Source organism: Adiantum capillus-veneris, chromosome 12 (genome assembly GCF_014529385.1).
Source record: "Adiantum capillus-veneris isolate H3 chromosome 12, ASM1452938v2, whole genome shotgun sequence".
Classification (NCBI taxonomy): domain Eukaryota; kingdom Viridiplantae; phylum Streptophyta; class Polypodiopsida; order Polypodiales; family Pteridaceae; genus Adiantum; species Adiantum capillus-veneris.
The window spans coordinates 6,066,192-6,088,155 of NC_140942.1; the positions used below are offsets into that span (position 1 = coordinate 6,066,192).

Genomic DNA, 21,964 nt, shown 5'->3' on the forward strand with positions numbered 1-21,964 from the left:
AAGATAAATAATAAGAAAGGTGAAACTACACAAATATTCAGAGATGGTTTCAATTACAAAGGAAAAGAACGTTTGGAGCTCCATTTTGCTTTGCAAGCTCGCATGAGATAAGGCACGAGACGAGTTTTATGAGGCAATTTCGCCTCGAAGTGGGCCACATATACCTGTTTCTTGACCTTACAGAGTTTGGCATTAATTGCTGCTATTTTTCCAGGGTCTGTGACAGTGCTCATACGTGCAATCAATATATACTTTGGAGTCACTTGTAACATAAAAAGATGTTAGTAAGTAGGTCCTACACCTCCCCAGATGGGGTCAAGACCACATGTAACGTAGTAAGTACGAGTGCTAATCCCTTAAACACATACACCATAAAGATGGGATATTCCTTGGTTCCACATTTGTTCCAAAAGCTAGGAAAGAGAGCCGCCATGGCCCATATCCTCGATATGTAACGAGCAACCATATACAGCCTCATGAGTGGCTGAATTAAAACCATATCTGCCATACTTTTAACCATATTCTGCCATAAGCCTGTTTCATAACCAGCTATTTAACCATGTACGGCCAAGTTGAACAATTTTCCAAGGGATCAAAAACGGCATAGACCATATTTGAGCAAACCAGGCCATTGTTTTCCACCCATAAGTAGGTCAACCCTACCATATAGGGTCCAACACTAAGTGTTAAGACGGACTTTACTCATTTTTTTACTAAAAAAAGGGGGTATCCAAGGCAACATCCACTCAGTATTGCAAGAGAAAACCTCCATTCAATTATTAAAAAAACCATGCTTATGACAAGACCGTATATATGCTAGGCCGCTGTTTTTTACTCCACAAGTAGGTCAACCCTGCCATACATGGTCCTTTACCAAGTGTTAGGCAGAACCTCAATCATTATTTTAGCTTTTTAAGGCAACATTCATCCAGTATTGCTAGAGGATACATTCTTTCAATGATTAAACAAACCATGCCTATGCAAGACCGTATATATGCATCAACAGAAAACTCTACATTTGAAAGGGACTCACAAAACCAAGGCCACCTGCACTTCTTCAAGCTTTTGATTCATCAATAAATTGAAAGCATTTCCTAAAGGTGAGTAAACCATCAGTGCCGTCGACACAACCGGCTCAGTAGAAGTTGCCATTCAAGTAACATTACAATATATGCATGAGGAATAATACCATAACATCAAGTGAATCACACCATACAATACGGACAGTCGTCCATAACACTTCTATAAATCACCTGAGCTTGAGTCGGAGCAGCCAAGTCCACAATAGCCTGCCTCTCCTTGCCTTTTTCCACATAGCCGACTACTTAACACTACTCCCTTGTGGGCAAAAACCCTCACAACCCCAATGTACACAAGTACACAAACGCACACAGTAACAATGCTAAGTGAGCATGGAAGCTCACCTTTATAGGGTTGGGAGCCAGTGGCCATATTCCTTTACAGCAGTGAGGCGGCATCAAGATGAAGATGATACAGCAGAACCGCCCTATTCAGTGGCCACCTTCTTTCATAGTAGTGAGGCGATCCCGGCTTCAATGGGTAGAATATACAGCATCGTCATCATGTACAGAGAGAGGTGGCCAGAGAGAAGGGGGGAGAAAGAGGGAATTTAGATAGCACATTAGCGTAGACCCACCCACCAAGGGGCCACAGTGAAATTACGCAGAATAGGACGGAAAACACAGAGCCAGGCACCTCGCCTCTTCCCATTACCCTAGTTTAGCTACTAAGGGTTAGGTGCCACTTAAGGTACCTCCTAAAAAAGTCACCTACTAAATTTAATACGGTTATTCACCCAATGTTCCCTAGGCCAACTAGTCCCCAATTAATAATACCACGGGGATAGCAACATTGTATTTCAAGCAGTGTGTGTGTGTGTGTGTGTGTGTGTGCGTGCGCGTGCGCGTGTGGGTCATAGTAGAGCAGAGGAGGGGAACATTGCCATATGTTACTTCTCTCCATTTGGTATGGATACATGATACTGTATCCAGCTATTTGGGCGTTTCTCAAGATCTCATCCTACTCAAATATTTGAACATCGAGTATCCTTCTTTGACACTTTCAAGAAGATGTTGAGAGAACTTGACTCCATAGAGATGCGGCTCTCAAGGACCTCAAAGGATGTTGAGGAGTTTATAGACTATGGGAGATATATCTAATTGAGATGGGCACAACTCATGGATTGGCCATTTTAAATGGCATTCATAGATTCTCTTCTTCAGGCAGCTTCGATTACTTGCCTCATAGACATGGTCCTAGCACTGTGGATTATGTTTTGGCTCCCACATCATTTATACCATGCATTAAGGACTTGTCAGTCTTGCCTAGACCTATTGAAGTAGTTGTAGATCATCTTGTGCAATAGATTTTACCTACACTATTGGTGGCTTTCATCATGCAGCACATTGCCATAAGATACCATTTTTGAGAGAGACAAATGGACTTTATACAACTAAGTTGTATAGTCTTCTAGCTGGGGAGAAGCCCATAGACCCTTATAGAGCTCACCCAAATATTGCCAGAGATAATAAACACAACGGAATCCATAACTTTTCCCCACTCTCAGCTTACTAGGAGACCACAGTCGGAAGCATGTCTCATAATAGATGGTATGATCATGAATGCGAAGAGACAAGAGCCCAGCTACAAAGAGAGGTGTCTTTGGGAGACATCATACATTGGCAATCATGTATACTCTTTGGGAGACATCATACATTGGCAGTCATGTATACTCTTTTGATGCCCTATCAGCAAAAGAAGAGAGCCTTATTAGCTCACGTTTAGAGAGATATTTATCAAATGCTCTTGAGCCAGGACTCAAGGGAGACTTGACGACTCTTCAAGAGAGCAGTCAGCCTCTCTAGTTGTTATTTGTATAGAGACTTTGAAACAATATGCATCCTCTTTATACAAAGAAGCACAACTGTTACCATTGTCAAATCCGCTAGAGCCCTACCCTCCCATTTCTACTTTTTTCACACCAGAGATGTTGAGGTGAGCCATTGAAAAATTTCACATAGGGAAGGCACAAGATCATGATGCTATAGTGGCAGATAATTTCATACGTGCTAGAGATCATATTGATGGTTTGTTGGCCTTCATGCTCAGTAGGGCCATGTGTAATGGGTTTCTTGAGACTATGGAGTACGTCTGGACCCTACCAACAAACTATCGTACTATCATGATTGGCCACTCATTGAAAATCTATATACATCTATACTTGAGCATGAGTTGAGTAGATTGCAAAGAGAGAGGGTGTACGAGCTTCAGGCAGAGTAGATTTAGGAGGGGATTCTCTACACTGTTGTATCTCACGCTTCGAGAGATCATTGAGGAGGTCAAAGCACATGGGAGGGGATTCTCTACACCACATACAAGCTCCTCTGGAGCTTGTATGTGGTGTCATGTCATTCTATGAGATCTTTATGGGGAGAGTATGGACAACGGAGGGTCTTTCAAAGCCTACTCACTCTACTATTGGGGTGAAGCACGGATGTCCATTTCTTCAACTTTGTTTGGATGGTATATTGATGAAACTTATGACTATATTGAGATTGCACAAGATAGAGGGGCACAATTGTCAGGGATACTTCTATTGACTTATATCAATGATATTGTGCTTATTTCGGACTCTGCAGAGGCTATGCAAAGACATCTAGTTGTGTTAAATGCTTATGCACATGATAGTAAGCTCTTCATCAACCTTGGCAAAACCAAGGTGATGGTATTAAATCCTACAGCGCAATGGGCCAGGACATCAACACCTAGTTTTACATACGGACAGGAGATAATGGGTATGTAGACTCCTATACATATCTTGTTGTTGTATTTAGTGGACCTACTTTCTCTATGAGAAGTGTGTAGAGGCGAGATTGATGAGGGGATATGCATCATTAGGAGGACTATAGAGGCTAATCTAGGCAAAAGCCACAGTGCCAAATGAGGTTATCAAAGCTAAGATGAGTGCACCATCAATTATGGTAGAGGGTCTTGCTAGATTATTGTGTTTGTCACAAAAGTGATGACATGGCACATAACCTGCCATCCGAGACAACATGGACAACCTTACAGGTTTGTTGATGGCACTCGTAAATTGTGGTCCAATTTACGTTGATGATGTGGAAATTGGAGACGCAAGATTGGGAAGCTTTTCAACGATTATTTTTAAGTTTCTTTTGAAAAGCTCTAGCTTTAACAATTTCTTTTCGGTCTATGTGTCTTTAAATATAAGCCTTGGGGGTCTGTTCTAGCATGTTTGTGCATGGTTGCACATTTGCAAAGTGACTCCCTGGGCAATTGTACTCTATGGATTATTTAAAATAAAAAGAAATACCAAAAGGGGTGCTAAACTTTGGGGCCAATGATTCGGGCGACCCGCGAGAGGGGGGGGGGGGGGGGGGGGGGGGGACACTCTACCACTCTATCTTTTATCTACTATCTCTTTCAAGTTCAACTATTTTCTTTTCAATTCAGTTCGATGATTGTTGCATTGATTTTATCGTCTTGTCAAAGTCAAGCTAGTTACAATGGTTTGAAAGCTCAAACAAATATTCTTCTTAGAGCATTTCTTGACTTCCTATTGAGAACTATAGTATTGATAATCTTTCTATAGAAGTTGCTTTTTGAGAAAGTTAGAGAAAGAAAGAAGAAAAGGACACCTTTATTTCCACATTCCATCTTGAGATGGTAAGCCAATGTGCAAAGCTCAAGCTCTCTCTCTCTCTCTCTCTCTCTCTCTCTCTCTCTCTCTCTCTCTCTCTCTCACACACACACACACACACACACACACAATTCTCTAATCAATCAAGCAAGTTTCCATCTCTCTCTCACACAATACTCTAATCAATCAAGCAAGTTTCCATTCCACTGTATTGAGTATACTCTATTCAATTTACCTATTCTCTATTGCTATGGTGCTTAGACAATTACAAATGCCAACCTAATGAAATGCAGAGTGATGCGAATCTGAAGTGACAAGATTTAGTGCATCAAGACATCCATGAAAGATCAATGCGGCCTAGGATGTGATGGCTAAATAAGTCACCTTTATTTCTGACAATAATCGGGTCTAAGATCTTGATGGACATAGTGATGTGAATGTGATTATGATTCCTCAGAGACTTGTGTCTTTATACTAGTTTGTGGTTTGAATTGGCCAAATGCATGCAAGTATAGAGTCAGTGTCTACTGGGCTTCTTTCTGTCCATTGTATGACTTGTAGTCGTAATCAAGGGCAATCAGTTTTTTTCGAAAGGGAGGGGATTGTCCCACCAAAAAAAAAATGATGGCATGGCATATAACCTGCCGGCCAAGACCCTAAAATAGAGAGATCGTGGAAGATAATGTGGCCAACCGTACACATGGCACTCATAAATTGCATCCATGAGCACAAGACCTACACATAGAGAATCCATACAAAGGCAGATCACTTCCTTTTGCAAAGGGATGTTACCCACTCACACCCTCATGTTCTTAATCAAGCCATCCAGCTTGGGCCACTCACAACACCTGCGGATGCAAGGATCTTCACATCATAGGCAAGGTCTGCTTCAAAGGCTACGAAGCATCATTGAGCGACATTGGGCAAACCCCCTGAGTGATCTACCATTGTATAATTCTCCATTGTACACATCATTAGCCCCCATGTGATTGTACCCCTCCCCGTCTGTTTTGATATGATGCTGATGATGATGATGAGGGTAAGGGTGGGCTTACATACCTACCCACTCTGGGCTCTCTCTCTCTCTCTCTCTCTCTCTCTCTCTCTCTCTCTCTCTCACACACACACACACACACACACACACAGGCAGAAGTGCAAAATTCCAAAGACTTTCAGGGAGGTGGCCACTCTGACAAGTAAAAAGTTTCACAAACGGCTGAGAAAAAAAGAGCATTAGTTAAAGCAACAATCTAAAGAAGAAGAAATGGTCTCGAGAAAATGCTCTCCTTATACTTTGTGAAAACCACAAAAGGAACGTACAAATCTTGAATGTAGGGAACAGTCAATCGGTCCTCAAGAGGAACATCTGCCTTATTGCAATGCAATAAAAAAAGTGGGCCTAGAAGAGATACATGGACATTTACAAAGAGGAGCATAACTTGTCATAGAAGTCATGTTACAATCTCCCTCAATAGCCAGCTCAGACTGGGGAAAGCAAAGTACACCACCAAAAATGAAGGAAATGCAAATATTAAAGTAGCCACAAAATAGACTGTCAGAACAAGTGCACTAAATGGCAGAACACAAAATAAGATGAACATTACTAGGAGCAGCAGCAAGAACTTGACCAGCAACAAAGCACAAAGGCCAGCAAACTTCCTGAACCACCTGTTCAAAAAGAGCACTTCCGAGGATGGCTGCAGTCGTGAGAGCTCCCAAAGAGAGAAAGTGGGGGCTTGATAAAGAGCTTCCTGAGGTAAGTCTGTCACCACAGCCTCTGCCTTGGTACCATCATGGAGATGCCTTGAATCACTCCTCACACTTTCGACCAGCCAGAGCAGAAAAAAGTTTTTGCAGGGGTACTTGAGCTTGCCCCTCCACACCAACCTGCATGATAAGAACTGGCACCATGGACAGGCTATCAACAAAGGCAGCTGCACAGGAACCACAGGCAACTTCACAGTAGCCCATTGAAGGCCTAGCAAACAGCTCTTACAAAGCGAGTGCCCACACCACAGAACGTACGGAAGCTGAGCACTACTGTTAAAACCTTCCCAACACACAGGACACTCCAACCCATCCTCTGTGCTGCTCTTTGAACATGACTCATCATCAACCCCATGTGAAGAGTTTTCATATCTGCAGCCCACCATGCCTGCTAGCATCAACTGCAGGCACGCCTTGCCAAACAATTCTTCACCTAGTGCACAGGACGTACAGTACAACAGCGACGAGGCAAACCTCAATGTAGGAACCTGCATCCAAAAATCAACATATAAGAGCCAAAAAAGATTACCACTTGTGCCTTCATAAAATGACCATACATGTGCACACACACACAGAGAGAGAGAGAGAGAGAGAGAGAGAGAGAGAGAGAGAGAGAGAGAGAGGAGGACAACCGCCATGTCGCACACTCCCTCCATGAGCTGTGCTGCCATCAATTTGCGGCCAAGTTGCTGCCCTCATCGATGCCCATCTGCTGCACCGCACTCCCTCTTGCAGATTCATCATTCAAGGCCATCGCTTATTGGCGCCAACAGTTGGCCGCTGCTGTATCAAGTTCTGCTGCCCCCATCAATGCCCATCTGCCACCATTACCGCTCTTGCAGATTCAAGGCCATCGCTCATTGCCGCAACAGTTGGCCCCTACTGTAACAAGGTCACCAACAAAGGGGAGAGGGATACAGGCGGCTAGATTGCACCTGTATGAGTAGACCGACACCAGATTGGCCCCTAACTTAGGCGCCCCTTTCGGTATTTCTTTATTGTTAAAAAGAGGGAATAAACGCTGTGGTTCCCTACAAGCTGCCCCACACAAGCTCGGCTGAATTTCAATTGTTCCAGCCCGATTTCGGCAACATAACTGTACTAGGATCCTTCACAATCAGTATTCCCACGCATTGAATGACTTTCCCGACGCATACGGGCACTTTCCAAAACATGGTGAGAACCTGCAGCGCGCTGAATTCTCTGTTTTCAGCCCCAAAAATGCGCCAGATCACCGGTACAGCGGTCCCCTCGCGTCCCCGAACCTCCTGGGGGTATTAGGGACAGTTTAGGGCCAGAACCCTAAACCTGCAAAAATACACAGCAGGCTGTAATTCTCTGTTTCGGGCTCCGTTTCGCGTGCCGGTCACATCCGTAGCAAGTCTTCGAGCTCCCGCGCCTGTAGGGCTACTTGCCCTTTAAATCGAACGAGATTTCTGGCATGAAACCTCTCCGAATTCACCTGTACCTAGGGGGGATTAGCCGCTAGCTAATCCAGTACCTGTGCAAGAGGCTCTTGCCTCGGCAATCGTGCATGAACCCACACAACTGTACATTGGTCAATTGAAAAGCCCACTAGAGGGGCATAACATACTGCCATAAGGGAGAGAGAGGGCAGTGCGTAGCGTGCAAGGCATCACTCTTGGCCCGTCTTGGCACCGCACTGTACATAGGAGGGAAAGGAAGCACTCCATAGCTCTTAACCTGTGACAAAATCTGCAAATGAGCCTCTCCCAGCTTAAATTTCAGCGCCACTTCTTCCTTGAGGAGGCAAGTGCACAGAAATGTGCCACTTGGCGCATTTACAAGCATTTTCCCATTTCGGGTTCGCGCTTAAAAATATCCTGACCAGTTGCCCAGTTGACTTCGCGACAGAGTAATAAAATGTTCCCCTAGTCATACCGGAGGTAATCAAGCGGGCACATTTTCAAGTCCCAAAATAGCAGTTCCCTAAATTTTAGGAGATGCTGCCATGGTATCTTTCTAGGTCATCTGACCCCCTTTGTACACTGCAGCCACACCCATAACTGAAATGTAGCCTCTGTAACAAAGGATTCCACTTTGGCTAGTCAATGACCCCACTTTGGCTAACCATAGTCCTTGTCCAACCTTAGTGCTCACTTGCCCTCAGGCCTGGACTCCCTTTGAACAGTTCCACACTAGCTATGCAATGCAGGGCAGTTAGATTTCCCGAGGGGTGCGTCCAAAAAGTGAAAATGAATCAATAATAAGAAAGAAATCAACAAAAAGGATAGATAGTAGTCACACGCTGGTGACATACCTCCCTCTTGAAATCTCAAACGTCCTCCTTTGCATCTATGTCGTACATGCTCACAGTCAACACTGATGTATTCAACACCTGTCGACACATGTACGACACATACATGCTCATTGTGTATTCAACACCTCGTCGACACATGTATTGCCTACGTGTGAACCCTGTCCCAATGACATAGTGGTAGCTTCGCACTCTGCCATTGCTTTGAGTCACTAACTTTCCAATGACAAAATGGTAGTTACAAATACAATACACGTTGGGCCCAGTAACACTTTCGAGCATACCCAAAACGACAGTTTAAGAATGCAGTTACACATGTACCCTTTAATAGAAGCAATTACTGTATCCTTGACAAACTGACAAGAAATACTCACTTCTATAGCACTAACCAAACTTTTGGACATTCCATAAGAGCAATTGCCAAACTGACAATCTGTACAGCTCTAACATTCATGTAACATATATTTGATTTGAGCTCACTTTAAATACCATGTACATCATTTGTTTCAGAAGCCATTGTCACACTGACAATCCATGTAGCTTTGAAACTCAAGGGGTCAAGGTAGGTTGCAAATCGAAGGCTTCAAGGTAAAGTGATAACACGGTTGGTGACTCTACAAGTTCACCTTCTTCCATCCACTTAGCATCCATTGGTGGATAGTTTCTGAACTTTACCAAGTAACGCCTAGCAACCTTGCCTTTCACTTTTCTTTCTTTATGTGCCAAAATCTGCTCCGGGACCAAGATCTCGTCAAGTTCCTCGACTTCCGGCTGATCTTTAGCTGGCATATCTTCCGGCACATCACCCACATAGGGTCTGAGAAGACTCACATGAAACGCATTGTGAATCTTCCAATTGTCAGGCAATTTTAGCCTATATGCACATCACTGATTATGTCGCACACTTGAAAAGACCCATAGTAACGCATGCTGAGCTTTGGAAACAGTCTTTCCTTGCCCTTCATCTTCTTTAACCTTGCCTTTTCAAAGCGTAGAAGCACCCAATCACCAAGTGAAAATACCACTTCACGACGGTGACAATCAGCTGCTTTCTTTTGCTTTGCCTGAGTCTTTTCTAAGGCCACTTTGACCTACTTGTACATTTCATCCATGTCCTGAACATACTTATCTGCTTCAAATATCTTGTCCTTTGTATGCAGTATGGGAGGAACTTTCTTGCCACCTTCAACTATCTCAGAAGGTGCCTTGCCAGTTGATGAATGCACTGTATTATTGTTTGCATACTCCACCAATGGCAAATACTGCTCCCACTTTCCTTTATGCTCTGACACATAGCCCTTCAACAGATCTAGGACAGTAGAATTTGCCTCTTCTGACTGCCCATCTGTTTGAGGATGAAATGACGAAGAGAATTTGAGCGTGGTGCCCATATTCTCAAACAAGCCTCTCCAGAACAAACTTGTCATGTGTGGATCACGGTCGCTAACAATCGACTGTGGCATGCCATGATACTTGAAAATATTGCTCATAAACAAGCATGCAATCTGATCTGGCTTTATCTTCTTCCTGACAGGAAAAAAATGAGCCTGCTTGCTGAATCTGCAAATGATGGTCCAAATACCATCGTTTCCTGTCTGCGTTCTCGGAAGATCAAAGATAAAATCCATAGCAATACTTTCCCATGGTTTATCTCGAATAGGTAGTGGTTGCAATAACCCTGGTGTCTTTTGCCTGTCAAATTTGACCTTCTAGCAAATTAGGCATTCTCTCACAAAGGCATCCACATCTCTTCTCAATATAGGCCAGTAGAAGAATGTCTCAACCGCTTTAACTGTAGCATCGATACCACGATGCCCTGCATACGGTGGGACATTACTCTCTTCTATAACTTTGCGTCGCAATGGCTTTGTGACACACAATCTGCCATGCATCATCATGAACCCATCTTTGAGAAGATAGTGTTCATGACGTTGTCCATCCATTAGCTGCTCGAAGACCCTTGCAAAATCTTCATCATTTGCATACTGTTCTCTCATATCATCAAGTTCATGATGATAAGGAATTGACACAGCTGAAATTTGTGGCTTCCTTGACAAGGCATCAGCCACAACATTCTTCTTGCCTTCCACATGCACAATCTGAAAGTGGAACATGGACAATATATTTGCCCATCGCATATGCTTCTCAGATAACTTTGCCTGTGTCAAGAAATATCGCAAGGTCTGCTGGTCCGTTTGGACAATAAAGTCTGCACCTAGCAGGTAGTGTTTCCAACTTAAGAGCGCATGAATCACGGCCTGCAATTCTTTTTCATAGACTTGCATAGTCTTTTCTGGCCCTTGCAAGATTCTACTCTCATAGGCATAGAGAACCTATTCTTGATGGTATTCTTGTTCAGTGCACGGTAGTCTATGCACATACGCCATGAGCCATCCTTTTTCTGCACCAACAACATTGGAGAACAGAATGGGGATGAACTGGGCTGAATCAGCCCCTTTTCTAACAGCTCCTGTACTTGGCCCATTATCTCTTTCTGCTGAGCCGCATTAACCCTGTACAGAGGCTTATTTGGTGGGCTATTGTGTCACCAGCGTGTGACTACTATCTATCCTTTTTGTTGATTTCTTTCTTATTATCTATTTACTTTCACTTTTTGGAAACACCCCTCGGGAAATCTAACTGCCCTGCATTGCATAGCTAGTGTGGAACTGTCCAGAAGAAGTCTAGGCCTGAGGGCAAGAGAGCACTAAGGTTCGACAAGGACTATGGTTAGCAAAGTGGGGTCATTGACTAGCCAAAGTGGAATCCTTTGCTACAGAGGCTACATTTCAGTTCTAGATGTGGCCGCAGTGTACAAAGAGGGTCGGATGACCTAGAAAGATACAATGGCAGCATCTCCTAAAATTTAGGGAACTGCTATTTTGGGACCTGAAAATGTGTTGATGTCATTACCTCCGGAATGACAAAGGGAACATTTTCTTGCTCTGCTACAAAGTCAACTGACGCACCAGTTGAGATATTTTTAGCCGGGAATGCCCGAAGTCGGAAAATGTGCCATGTGGCACTCTGTGAGCATTCTGCTACTCCTGGCAGAGAGGGGGTGCCTAAAATGAGAGAGGAGGCTGATTTTCAGAATTTGTCACAGGTTAAGAGCTATGGAGTGCTTGCTTTCCCTCCTATGTACAGTGCGGTGCCAAGAGTGATGCCCTGCACGCTACGCACTGCCCTCTCTCTCCCCTTTGGCAGTATGTTATGCCCCTCTAGTGGGCTCTTCATTTGACCAATGTACAGTTGTGTGGGTTCATGCGCGATGGCCGAGGCAAGAGCCTCTTGCACAGGTACTAGATTAGCTAGCGGCTAATCCCCCCGCGGGTACAGGTGAATTCGGGGAGGTTTCACGCCAGAAATCTCGTCCGATTCAAAGGGCAAGTAGCCCTACAGGTGCGGGAGCTCGAGGACTTGCTATGGATGCAACCGGCACGCGAAACGGAGCCCGAAACAGTAAATTACAGCCTGCTGTGTATTTTTGCAGGTTTAGGGTTTTGGCCCTAAACGGACCTTAATACCCCCAAGAGGTTCGGGGACGCGAGGGGACCGCTGTACAGGTGATCTGGCGCATTTTCAGGGCTGAAAACAGAGAATTCAGCGTGCTGCAGATTCTCGCCAGGTTTTGCAAAGTGCCCGTATGCGTCGGGAAAGTCATTCAATGCGTGGGAATACTGACTGTGAAGTGTCCTAGTACACTTATGTTGCCGAAATCAGGCCGGAACAGTGGAAATTCAGCCGAGTTTGTGCGGGGCAGCTTGTAAGGAACCACAGCGTTTATTCCCTCTTTTGAACAATAAAGAAATACCGAAAGGGGCGCCTAAGTTAGGGGCCAATCTGGTGTCGGTCTACTCATACAGGTGCAATCTAGCAGCCTATATCCCTCTCCCCTTTGTTGTGTCTTGAAAGTACAGGTAAAATAGACGACTAATAATGGGTGAAAGCTAAATCAAGGTTTGAAGTAAAGTCTACCGCCCTTTTTGGATTGAACAGGCCGGTTTCATGGTTCCATCGACGGGATTAAATCACTTTTTCCCATAGAAGTGAGCCTTGGTGAGGTTGGCCTTGAAGACACAGGGGATCATAGACCAGACACAGGGAATTGCAATTATGGCTGACAGACCAGATGATGTGACTGAAGAGGTTTCCTCTTCATAGGGTCAACAGACACATGAAGTGGGTGAGTCCTCAAGACCACCACAGACAGATGACGATATATTCAGGACCCAATTGGCTATTGTTGTGGCTATATTTTGTTGTGGCTATATTCACACAAGTAATGCAGAATCCGAGTTTTTTAGCCTTTCTGCAACCTCCTGTTCCGTCTCAGCAAGTTGGGTCACTGGATCATATTCAAAAGCCTGTTAAGGCTCGAGCACAGGTGATTCATACCACACAGTCAATGGAAACACTTGTACACTTGATGGAGAACATGCAGTCTCCACAACCTATGCCTAAGGTGCAAGAACAGGTGGCTGAGATGCCACTCTTTCAAGCTGTACCAGTTCAGCCCGCCACCTTTCAGCAGCCTATAGCTGGTTCTAATGGGCAGGGAAGCAACCTATAGGCTATGCAACAGGTCTTCCCACCACCTTCAGTACACTCTAGCTATTTTGGAGGTGGATCGGTATTCCAGAGCATGGCTGGTCATGCACCTGGAAATCAGTTTTACACGCCAGGAACAGTGTTTGGGGGTGCTCAAACGATGATGCCTAACCCCATGTACAGTGTCATGGGTATGCAACCAGGGTAGCACTCAGGGCCAATTTGGGATGCCATAGGCAAATTTTGGTATCGCTGGATTTACAAATCAGCAGCCAAATATGGCATTTCCAGGTCAAGTTAATAGCGGCCAAGGAACACAGATGAACCCTAACAGTGTTCCCATGTTTCAGTCACTTCCATATGACAATTTAACGCCGCTGGAGAGGCCAACTCCGTACAAAGAAGGTGGCAAAGGTGTGTCATTCACGACCTTTACAGGGTTTGATGACAGGAAGAAGGCTCTCATTCCTCCAGCAGTTTGACAAGGCCTATGCAGGGGGAAACTTTACAGAGGCTTCAAAGGTCCGCAAGGAAGCCACTTTCTTGACAAGGAATGCGGGACAATGGTGGACAACTTTATTGCTTCAAGGGGAAGCTCCGTCCACATGGATTTACTTCAAGCAGATTTTTGCAACAGCATGGTTATCTGATGACTTTGAAGCAGATGTCATGACAGAATGGCACCAACTTAATGCTGCTACTTGCAAGAATCCGGATGATTACAATCAGAAGTTTTGGAAAGCTCTATTTCCAGTAACTTTCTATAGGTTTGTGCCATTGACAGAACAGATTGAAAAATACTGTTGTGGCCTACCTAAAGGATTGAGAAAGTACTGTACGAAGACAAAAGTCACTACTTTGACGCAACTCATCGAGGTAGCTAACACTGGCAATGGTTTGCTCAAGGGAGAAGATTGTGAATTTAACACTAGCGTCAAGGCAGGATCAAGCAAGAAAAATTCAGCCAAGAAGCACGTTCCCAATGAGGCTCCTAAAGGGACTCAGGAGTCACCCAACGCAGGGAAAGATAAAGCTACGGCTGAATCAGAAAAGGGACTAGCAAAGAAATGGAAAAGACGTTTTCCTCGCAAGTCGGAAGAGCAAAAGAAGGTCCTGAGGACAGAGAACAAATGCTTTATATGTGAGCAGCCTGGCCACATTGCTTACAACTGTCCTACAAAGAAAAGGCCAGTTGATTCTGAAGACAAGGAGGACAGGAAAGGAAAGAAGCCCATGGCTCGTCTAGTGCCAGATATGGTGGGCGACAAGCCAAATTTATATGCAAGTGAGCTTTGCAGAGCATGGGGAAAGGTCAGGGATCAAACAGTGCTTATCTTCTTTGATCCAGGTGCCAAAGTCAACTTCATTTCCCCAGAATTGGCTTCAAAGTTGGGAATCAGACCTGAAGAGATGGGGTATACAGCAGAGGCAGCTTTGGCATGTCCTGGCCATACAGAGGCTATGACACCCATCATTGGAAAGTTGCGTCTACATATCCAGTCCTATGTAGATGCTGAAGAATTTTACATCATGCCACTGGACGGATGTGATGTGTTGCTAGGTATTCCTTGGTTGTTTCTTGTACAGGGAATCATGGATGCCTACAACAAAAAGATCACTATACAGAGCAAGGGAAAGACTCACATTCTGGATGTAAAGCTTAAAGGGGAGTCTATTCCCACTGTATCAGCTTCTGCTATTACTTCTGTAATGAAAAAGCATCTTTCTACGTACTTGGTTTTTGCACATGAAGTGTCAGATTCTGATGAATCAAATTTATCTGTGCTAGATAAAGAAAGGTCAATGAAGAAAGGTCAATGTTTTTACTACAGTATAGTGACTGCTTTTCCGATTCATTACCGTCTCAATTACCGCCAGAGAGACCCGAGGACCATGCGATAGATTTGGTGCCAGGCAGTAGCCCACCAAATAAGCCTCCGTACAGGGTTAGTGCGGCTCAGCAGAAAGAGATAATGGGCCGAGTACAGGAGCTGTTAGAAAAGGGGCTGATTCAGCCCGGTTCATCTCCATTCTGCTCTCCAGTGTTGTTGGTGCAAAAAAAGGATGGCTCATGGCGTATGTGCATCGACTACCATGCACTGAACAAGAATACCATCAAGAATAGGTTCCCTATACCTAGAATTGATGATATTATGGACAAATTAGAAGGAGCAGCTATGTTTAGCAGGATAGATCTAAAGAGTGGGTACCATCAGATCCGCATTAGATCAGAGGATGTACAGAAGACTGCTTTTAGAACGACGTTTGGCCTTTACGAATTTTTAGTGATGCCCTTTGGTCTCACAAATGCTCCTGCTACGTTCAATAGGATGATGGACAGAATTTTCCGTCCACACCAGCAGTTTGTTGGTACATTCTTTGATGACATGATAGTCTACTCAAAGAATGAAGAGGAGCACAGGCATCACTTGGCCATTGTATTCGAAGAGCTACGCAGTCATAGGTTTCTCATCAAAGCAAAGAAAAGTGAATTTTTTCTGGAAGAGATCCACTTTCTGGGACACATTGTCTCAAAGGATGGTGTCAGAATGGATCCTGCAAAAGTTGAAGCGATCAAGTCATGGCCAGATTTGAAGACGGTGCATGATGTCCGAAGCTTCTTGGGACTATGCTCCTATTACAGAACGTTTATCCGAAATTTCGGTGAGATTGCTTCACCTTTACATGCTCTTCAAAAGAAGGCAGTCACCTTTAGATGGACACAGAAAGAGATTTCAACTTTTAATCTCTTAAAGGAAAAGATGACTTCAGATCCAGTCATTGTGTTGCCAGATCTTAGGAAGTCATTTGTGGTCCAGTGTGACGCCTGTGGTAGTAGCACTCGTGCAGTGCTAATGCAAGATGGCAGGGTAGTAGCCTATGAGAGCAGAATTTTGCAAGGGCCAGAGATGACCATGCAAGTCTATGAGAAAGAGTTACTGACTGTGATTCATGCGCTCTTAAGTTGGAAACACTACCTGCTAGGTGCAGATTTCGTTGTCCAAACGGACCATTCGACCTTGCGGTACTTCTTGACACAGACAAAGTTATCTGAGAAGCATATGCGATGGGCAAATATCTTGTCCATGTTCCATTTTCAGATTGTGCATGTGGAAGGCAAGAAGATCGTTGTGGCTGATGCCTTGTCAAGGAAGCCACAAATTTCAGTTGTGTCAATTCCTTATCATCATGAACTTGATGATATGAGAGAACAGTATGCAAATGATGAAGATTTTGCAAGGGTCTTCGAGCAGCTAATGGATGGACAACGTCATGAACACTATCTTCTCAAAGATGGGTTCATGATGATGCATGGCAGATTGTGTGTCACAAAGCCATTGCGACGCAAAGTTATAGAAGAGAGTAATGTCCCACCGTATGCAGGGCATCGTGGTATCGATGCTACAGTTAAAGCGGTTGAGACATTCTTCTACTGGCCTACATTGAGAAGAGATGTGGATGCCTTTGTGCGAGAATGCCTAATATGCCAAAAGGTCAAGTTTGACAGGCAAAAGGCACCAAGGTTATTGCAACCACTACCTATTCCAGATAAACCATGGGAAAGTATTGCTATGGATTTTATCTTTGATCTTCCGAGAACGCAGACAGGAAACGATGGTATTTGGACCATCATTTGCAGATTCAGCAAACAGGCTCATTTTATTCCTGTCACGAAGAAGATAAAGCCTGATCAGATGGCACACTTCTTTATGAGCAATATTTTCAAATATCATGGCATGCCACAGTCGATTGTTAGCGATCGTGATCCACGCATGACAAGTTTGTTCTGGAGAGGCTTGTTTGAGAATATGGGCACAACGCTCAAATTCTCTTCGTCATTTCATCCTCAAACAGATGGGCAGTCAGAAGAGGCAAATTCTACTGTCCTAGATCTGCTGAAGTGTTATGTGTCAAAGCATGAAGGAAAGTGGGAGCAGTATTTGCCATTGGTGGAGTATGCATACAATAATACAGTGCATTCATCAACTGGCAAGGCACCTTTAGAGATAGTTGAAGGTGGCAAGAAAGTTCCTGTCACCAGTGTGTGACTACTATCTATCCTTTTTGTTGATTTCTTTCTTATTATCTATTTACTTTCACTTTTTGGAAACACCCCTCGAGAAATCTAACTGCCCTGCATTGCATAGCTAGTGTGGAAATGTCCAGAGGGAGTCCAGGCCTGAGGGCAAGAGAGCACTAAGGTTGGACAAAGACTATGGTTAGCCAAAGTGGGGTCATTGACTAGCCAAAGTGGAATCCTTTGCTACAGAGGCTACATTTCAGTTCTGGATGTGGCCGCAGTGTACAAAGAGGGTCGGATGACCTAGCAAGATACAATGGCAGCATCTCCTAAAATTTAGGGAACTGCTATTTTGAGAGTTGAAACTGTGTTGGCGTCATTACCTCCGGAATGACAAGGGGAACATTTTCTTACTCTGCCGTGAAGTCAACTGGGCAACCGGTTGGGAGATTTTTAGGCGGCAACCCCGAAACGGGAAAATGCTTGTAAATGTGCCAAGTGGCACATTCTGGTGCACTTGCCTCATGCAACAAGAAGTGGCGCTGAATTTTAAGCTGGGAGAGGCTCATTTGCAGCTTTTGTCACAGGTTAAGAGCTATGGAGTGCTTGCTTTCCCTCTTATGCACAGTGCGATGCCATGAGTGATGCCCTGCACGCTACGCACTGCCCCCTCTCTCCCCTATTGCAGTATGTTATGCCCCTCTAGTGGGCTCTTCATTTGACCAATGTACAGTTGTGTGGGTTCATGCGCGATTGCCGAGGCAAGAGCCTCTTGCACAGGTACTGGATTAGCTAGCGGCTAATCCCCCCGCAGGTACAGGTGAATTCGGCGAGGTTTCACGCCAGAAATCTCGTCCGATTCAAAGGGCAAGTAGCCCTACAGGTGCGGGAGCTCGAGGACTTGCTACGGATGCGACCGGCATGCCAAAAGGAGCCCGAAACAGTAAATTACAGCCTGCTGTGTATTTTTGCAGGTTTAGGGTTTTGGCCCTAAACGGACCTTAATACCCCCAGGAGGTTCGGGGACGCAAGGGGACCGCTGTACAGGTGATCTGGCGCATTTTCAGGGCTGAAAACAGAGAATTCAGCGTGCTGCAGATTCTCGCCAGGTTATGCAAAGTGCCCGTATGCGTCGGGAAAGTCATTTAATGCGTGGGAATACTGACTGTGAAGGGTTCTAGAACAGTTATGTTGCCGAAATCGGGCTGGAACAGTGGAAATTCAGCCGAGTTTGTGCGGGGCAGCTTGTAGGAACCACAGCGTTTATTCCCTCTTCTGAACAATAAAGAAATACCGAAAGGGGCGCCTAAGTTAGGGGCCAATCTGGTGTCCGTCTACTCATACAGGTGCAATCTAGCAGCCTGTATCCCTCTCCCCTTTGTTGTGTCTTGAAAGTACAGGTAAAATAGACGACTAATAATGGGTGAAAGCTAAATCAAAGTTTGAAGTAAAGTCTACCGCCCTTTTTGGATTGAACAGGCCGGTTACATGGTTCCATCGACAGGATTAAATCACTTTTTCCCATAGAAGTGAGCCTTGGTCAGTTTTGGGCTTGAAGACACAGGGGATCATAGACCACACACAGGGAATTGCAATTATGGCTGACAGACCAGATGATGTCACTGAAGAGGTTTCCTCTTCACAGGGTCAACAGACTCATGAAGTGGGTGAGTCGTCAAGACCACCACAGACTGATGACGATATATTCAGGACCCAGTTGGCTACTGCTGTGGCTATGTTCACACAAGTAATGCAGAACCCGAGGTTTTTAGCCTTTCTGCAACCTCCTGTTCCGTCTCAGCAAGTTGGGTCATTGGATCATATTCAAAAGCCTGTTAAGGCTCGAGCACAGGTGATTCATACCGCACAGTCAATGGAACCACCTGTACACTTGACGGAGAACATGCAGTCTCCACAACCTATCCCTAAGGTGCAAGAACAGTGGGCTGAGATGCCAGTCTTTGAGGCTGTACCAGTTCAGCCCGCCACCTTTCAGGAGCCTATAGCTGGTTCTAATGGACAGGGAAGCAACCTAAAGGCTATGCAACAGGTCTTCCCACCGCCTTCAGTACACCCTGGCTATTTTGGAGGTGGATCCGTATTCCAGAGCATGGCTGGTCATGCACCTGGAAATCAGTTTTACACGCCAGGAACAGTGTTTGGGGGTGCTCAAACGATGATGCCTAACCCCATGTACAGTGTCATGGGTATGCAACCAAGGTTTCAGAGCACTCAGGGCCAATTTGGGATGCCATAGGCAAATTTTGGTATGGCTGGAATTACAAATCAGCAGCAAAATATGGCATTTCCAGGTCAAGTTAATAGCGGCCAAGGAACACAGATGAACCCTAACAGTGTTCCCATGTTTCAGTCACTTCCATATGACAATTTAACGCCGCTGGAGAGGCCAACTCCGTACAAAGAAGGTGGCAAAGGTGTGTCATTCACGACCTTTACAGGGTTTGATGACAGGAAGAAGGCTCTTTCATTCCTCCAGCAGTTTGACAAGGCCTATGCAGGGGGAAACTTTACAAAGGCTTCAAAGGTCCGCAAGGTAGCCACTTTCTTGACAGGGAATGCGGGACAATGGTGGACAACTTTATTGCTTCAAGGGCAAGCTCCGTCCACATGGATTTACTTTAAGCAGATTTTTGCAGCAGCATGGTTATCTGATGATTTCGAAGCAAATGTCATGACAGAATGGCACCAGCTTAATGCTGCCACTTGCAGAAATCTAGATGATTACAATCGGAAGTTTTGGAAAGCTCTACTTCCAGTAACTTCCTATAGGTTTGTGCCATTGACAGAACAGATTGAAAAATACTGTTGTGGCCTACCTAAAGGATTGAGAAAGTACTGTACGAAGACAAAAGTCACTACTTTGACGCAACTCATCGAGGTAGCTAACACTGGCAATGGTTTGCTCAAGGGAGAAGATTGTGAATTTAACACTAGCGTCAAGGCAGGATCAGGCAAGAAAAATTCAGCCAAGAAGCACGTTCCCAATGAGGCTCCTAAAGGGACTCAAGAGTCACCCAACGCAGGGAAAGATAAAGCTACGGCTGAATCAGAAAAGGGACTAGCAAAGAAATGGAAAAGACGTTTTCCTCGCAAGTCGGAAGAGCAAAAGAAGGTCCTGAGGACAGAGAACAAATGCTTTATATGTGAGCAGCCTGGCCACATTGCTTACAACTGTCCTACAAAGAAAAGGCCAGCTGATTCTGAAGACAAGGAGGACAGGAAAGGAAAGAAGCCCATGGCTCGTCTAGTGCCAGATATGGTGGGCGACAAGCCAAATTCAGATGCAAGTGAGTTTTGCAGAGCATGGGGAAAGGTCAGGGATCAAACAGTGCTTATCTTCTTTGATCCAGGTGCCAAAGTCAACTTCATTTCCCCAGAATTGGCTTCAAAGTTGGGAATCAGATCTGAAGAGATGGGGTATACAGCAGAGGCAGCTTTGGCATGTCCTGGCCATACAGAGGCTGTGACACCCATCATTGGAAAGTTGCGTCTACATCTCCAGTCCTATGTAGATGCTGAAGAATTTTACATCATGCCACTGGACGGATGTGATGTGTTGTTAGGTATTCATCGGTTGTTTCGTGTACAAGGAATCATGGATGCCTACAACAAAAAGATCACTGTACAGAGCAGGGGAAAGACTCACATTCTGGATGTAAAGCTTAAAGGAGAGTCTATTCCTACTGTATCAGCTTCTGCTATTACTTCTGTAATGAAAAAGCATCTTTCTGCGTACTTGGTTTTTGCACGTGAAGTGTCAGATTGTGATGAATGAAATTTATCTGTGCTAGATAGAGAAAGGTCAATGTTTTTACTACAATATAGTGACTGTTTTTCCGATTCATTACCGTCTCAATTACCGCCAGAGAGACCCGAGGACCATGCGATAGATTTGGTGCCAGGCAGTAGCCCACCAAATAAGCCTCCCTACAGGGTTAGTGCGGCTCAGCAGAAAGAGATAATGGGCCAAGTACAGGAGTTGTTAGAAAAGGGGCTGATTCAGCCCAGTTCATCTCCATTCTATTCTCCAGTGTTGTTGGTGCAGAAAACGGATGGCTCATGGCGTATGTGCATCGACTACCATGCATTGAACAAGAATACTGAAACCGGCCTGTTCAATCCAAAAAGGGCGGTAGACTTTACTTCAAACCTTGATTTAGCTTTCACCCATTATTAGTCGTCTATTTTACCTGTACTTTCAAGACACAACAAAGGGGAGAGGGATACAGGCTGCTAGATTGCACCTGTATGAGTAGACGGACACCAGATTGGCCCCTAACTTAGGCGCCCCTTTCGGTATTTCTTTATTGTTCAGAAGAGGGAATAAACGCTGTGGTTCCTACAAGCTGCCCCGCACAAACTCGGCTGAATTTCCACTGTTCCAGCCCGATTTCGGCAACATAACTGTTCTAGAACCCTTCACAGTCAGTATTCCCACGCATTAAATGACTTTCCCGATGCATACGGGCACTTTGCATAACCTGGCGAGAATCTGCAGCACGCTGAATTCTCTGTTTTCAGCCCTGAAAATGCGCCAGATCACCTGTACAGCGGTCCCCTTGCGTCCCCGAACCTCCTGGGGGTACTAGGGTCCGTTTAGGGCCAAAACCCTAAACCTGCAAAAATACACAGCAGGCTGTAATTT

At 44.9% G+C, this 21,964-nt stretch overlaps 1 protein-coding gene across 4 annotated transcripts in view; it reads right to left on the minus strand.

The window, feature by feature from the left end:
* Positions 1 to 5,951: 5,951 nt before the first annotated feature.
* The window catches only part of LOC147445262 (uncharacterized), a 36,576-nt gene continuing 20,563 nt past the window's right edge, over positions 5,952 to 21,964 (minus strand). For all 4 annotated transcript variants that reach the window (XM_086524815.1, XM_086524816.1, XM_086524814.1 and 1 more), the window contains exon 2: positions 5,952 to 6,936. In XM_086524815.1, the coding sequence (XP_086380941.1) occupies positions 6,133 to 6,846 (714 nt within the window). In that variant the 5' untranslated portion in view covers positions 6,847 to 6,936 and the 3' untranslated portion in view covers positions 5,952 to 6,132. The remainder of the gene's footprint in view (positions 6,937 to 21,964) is intronic.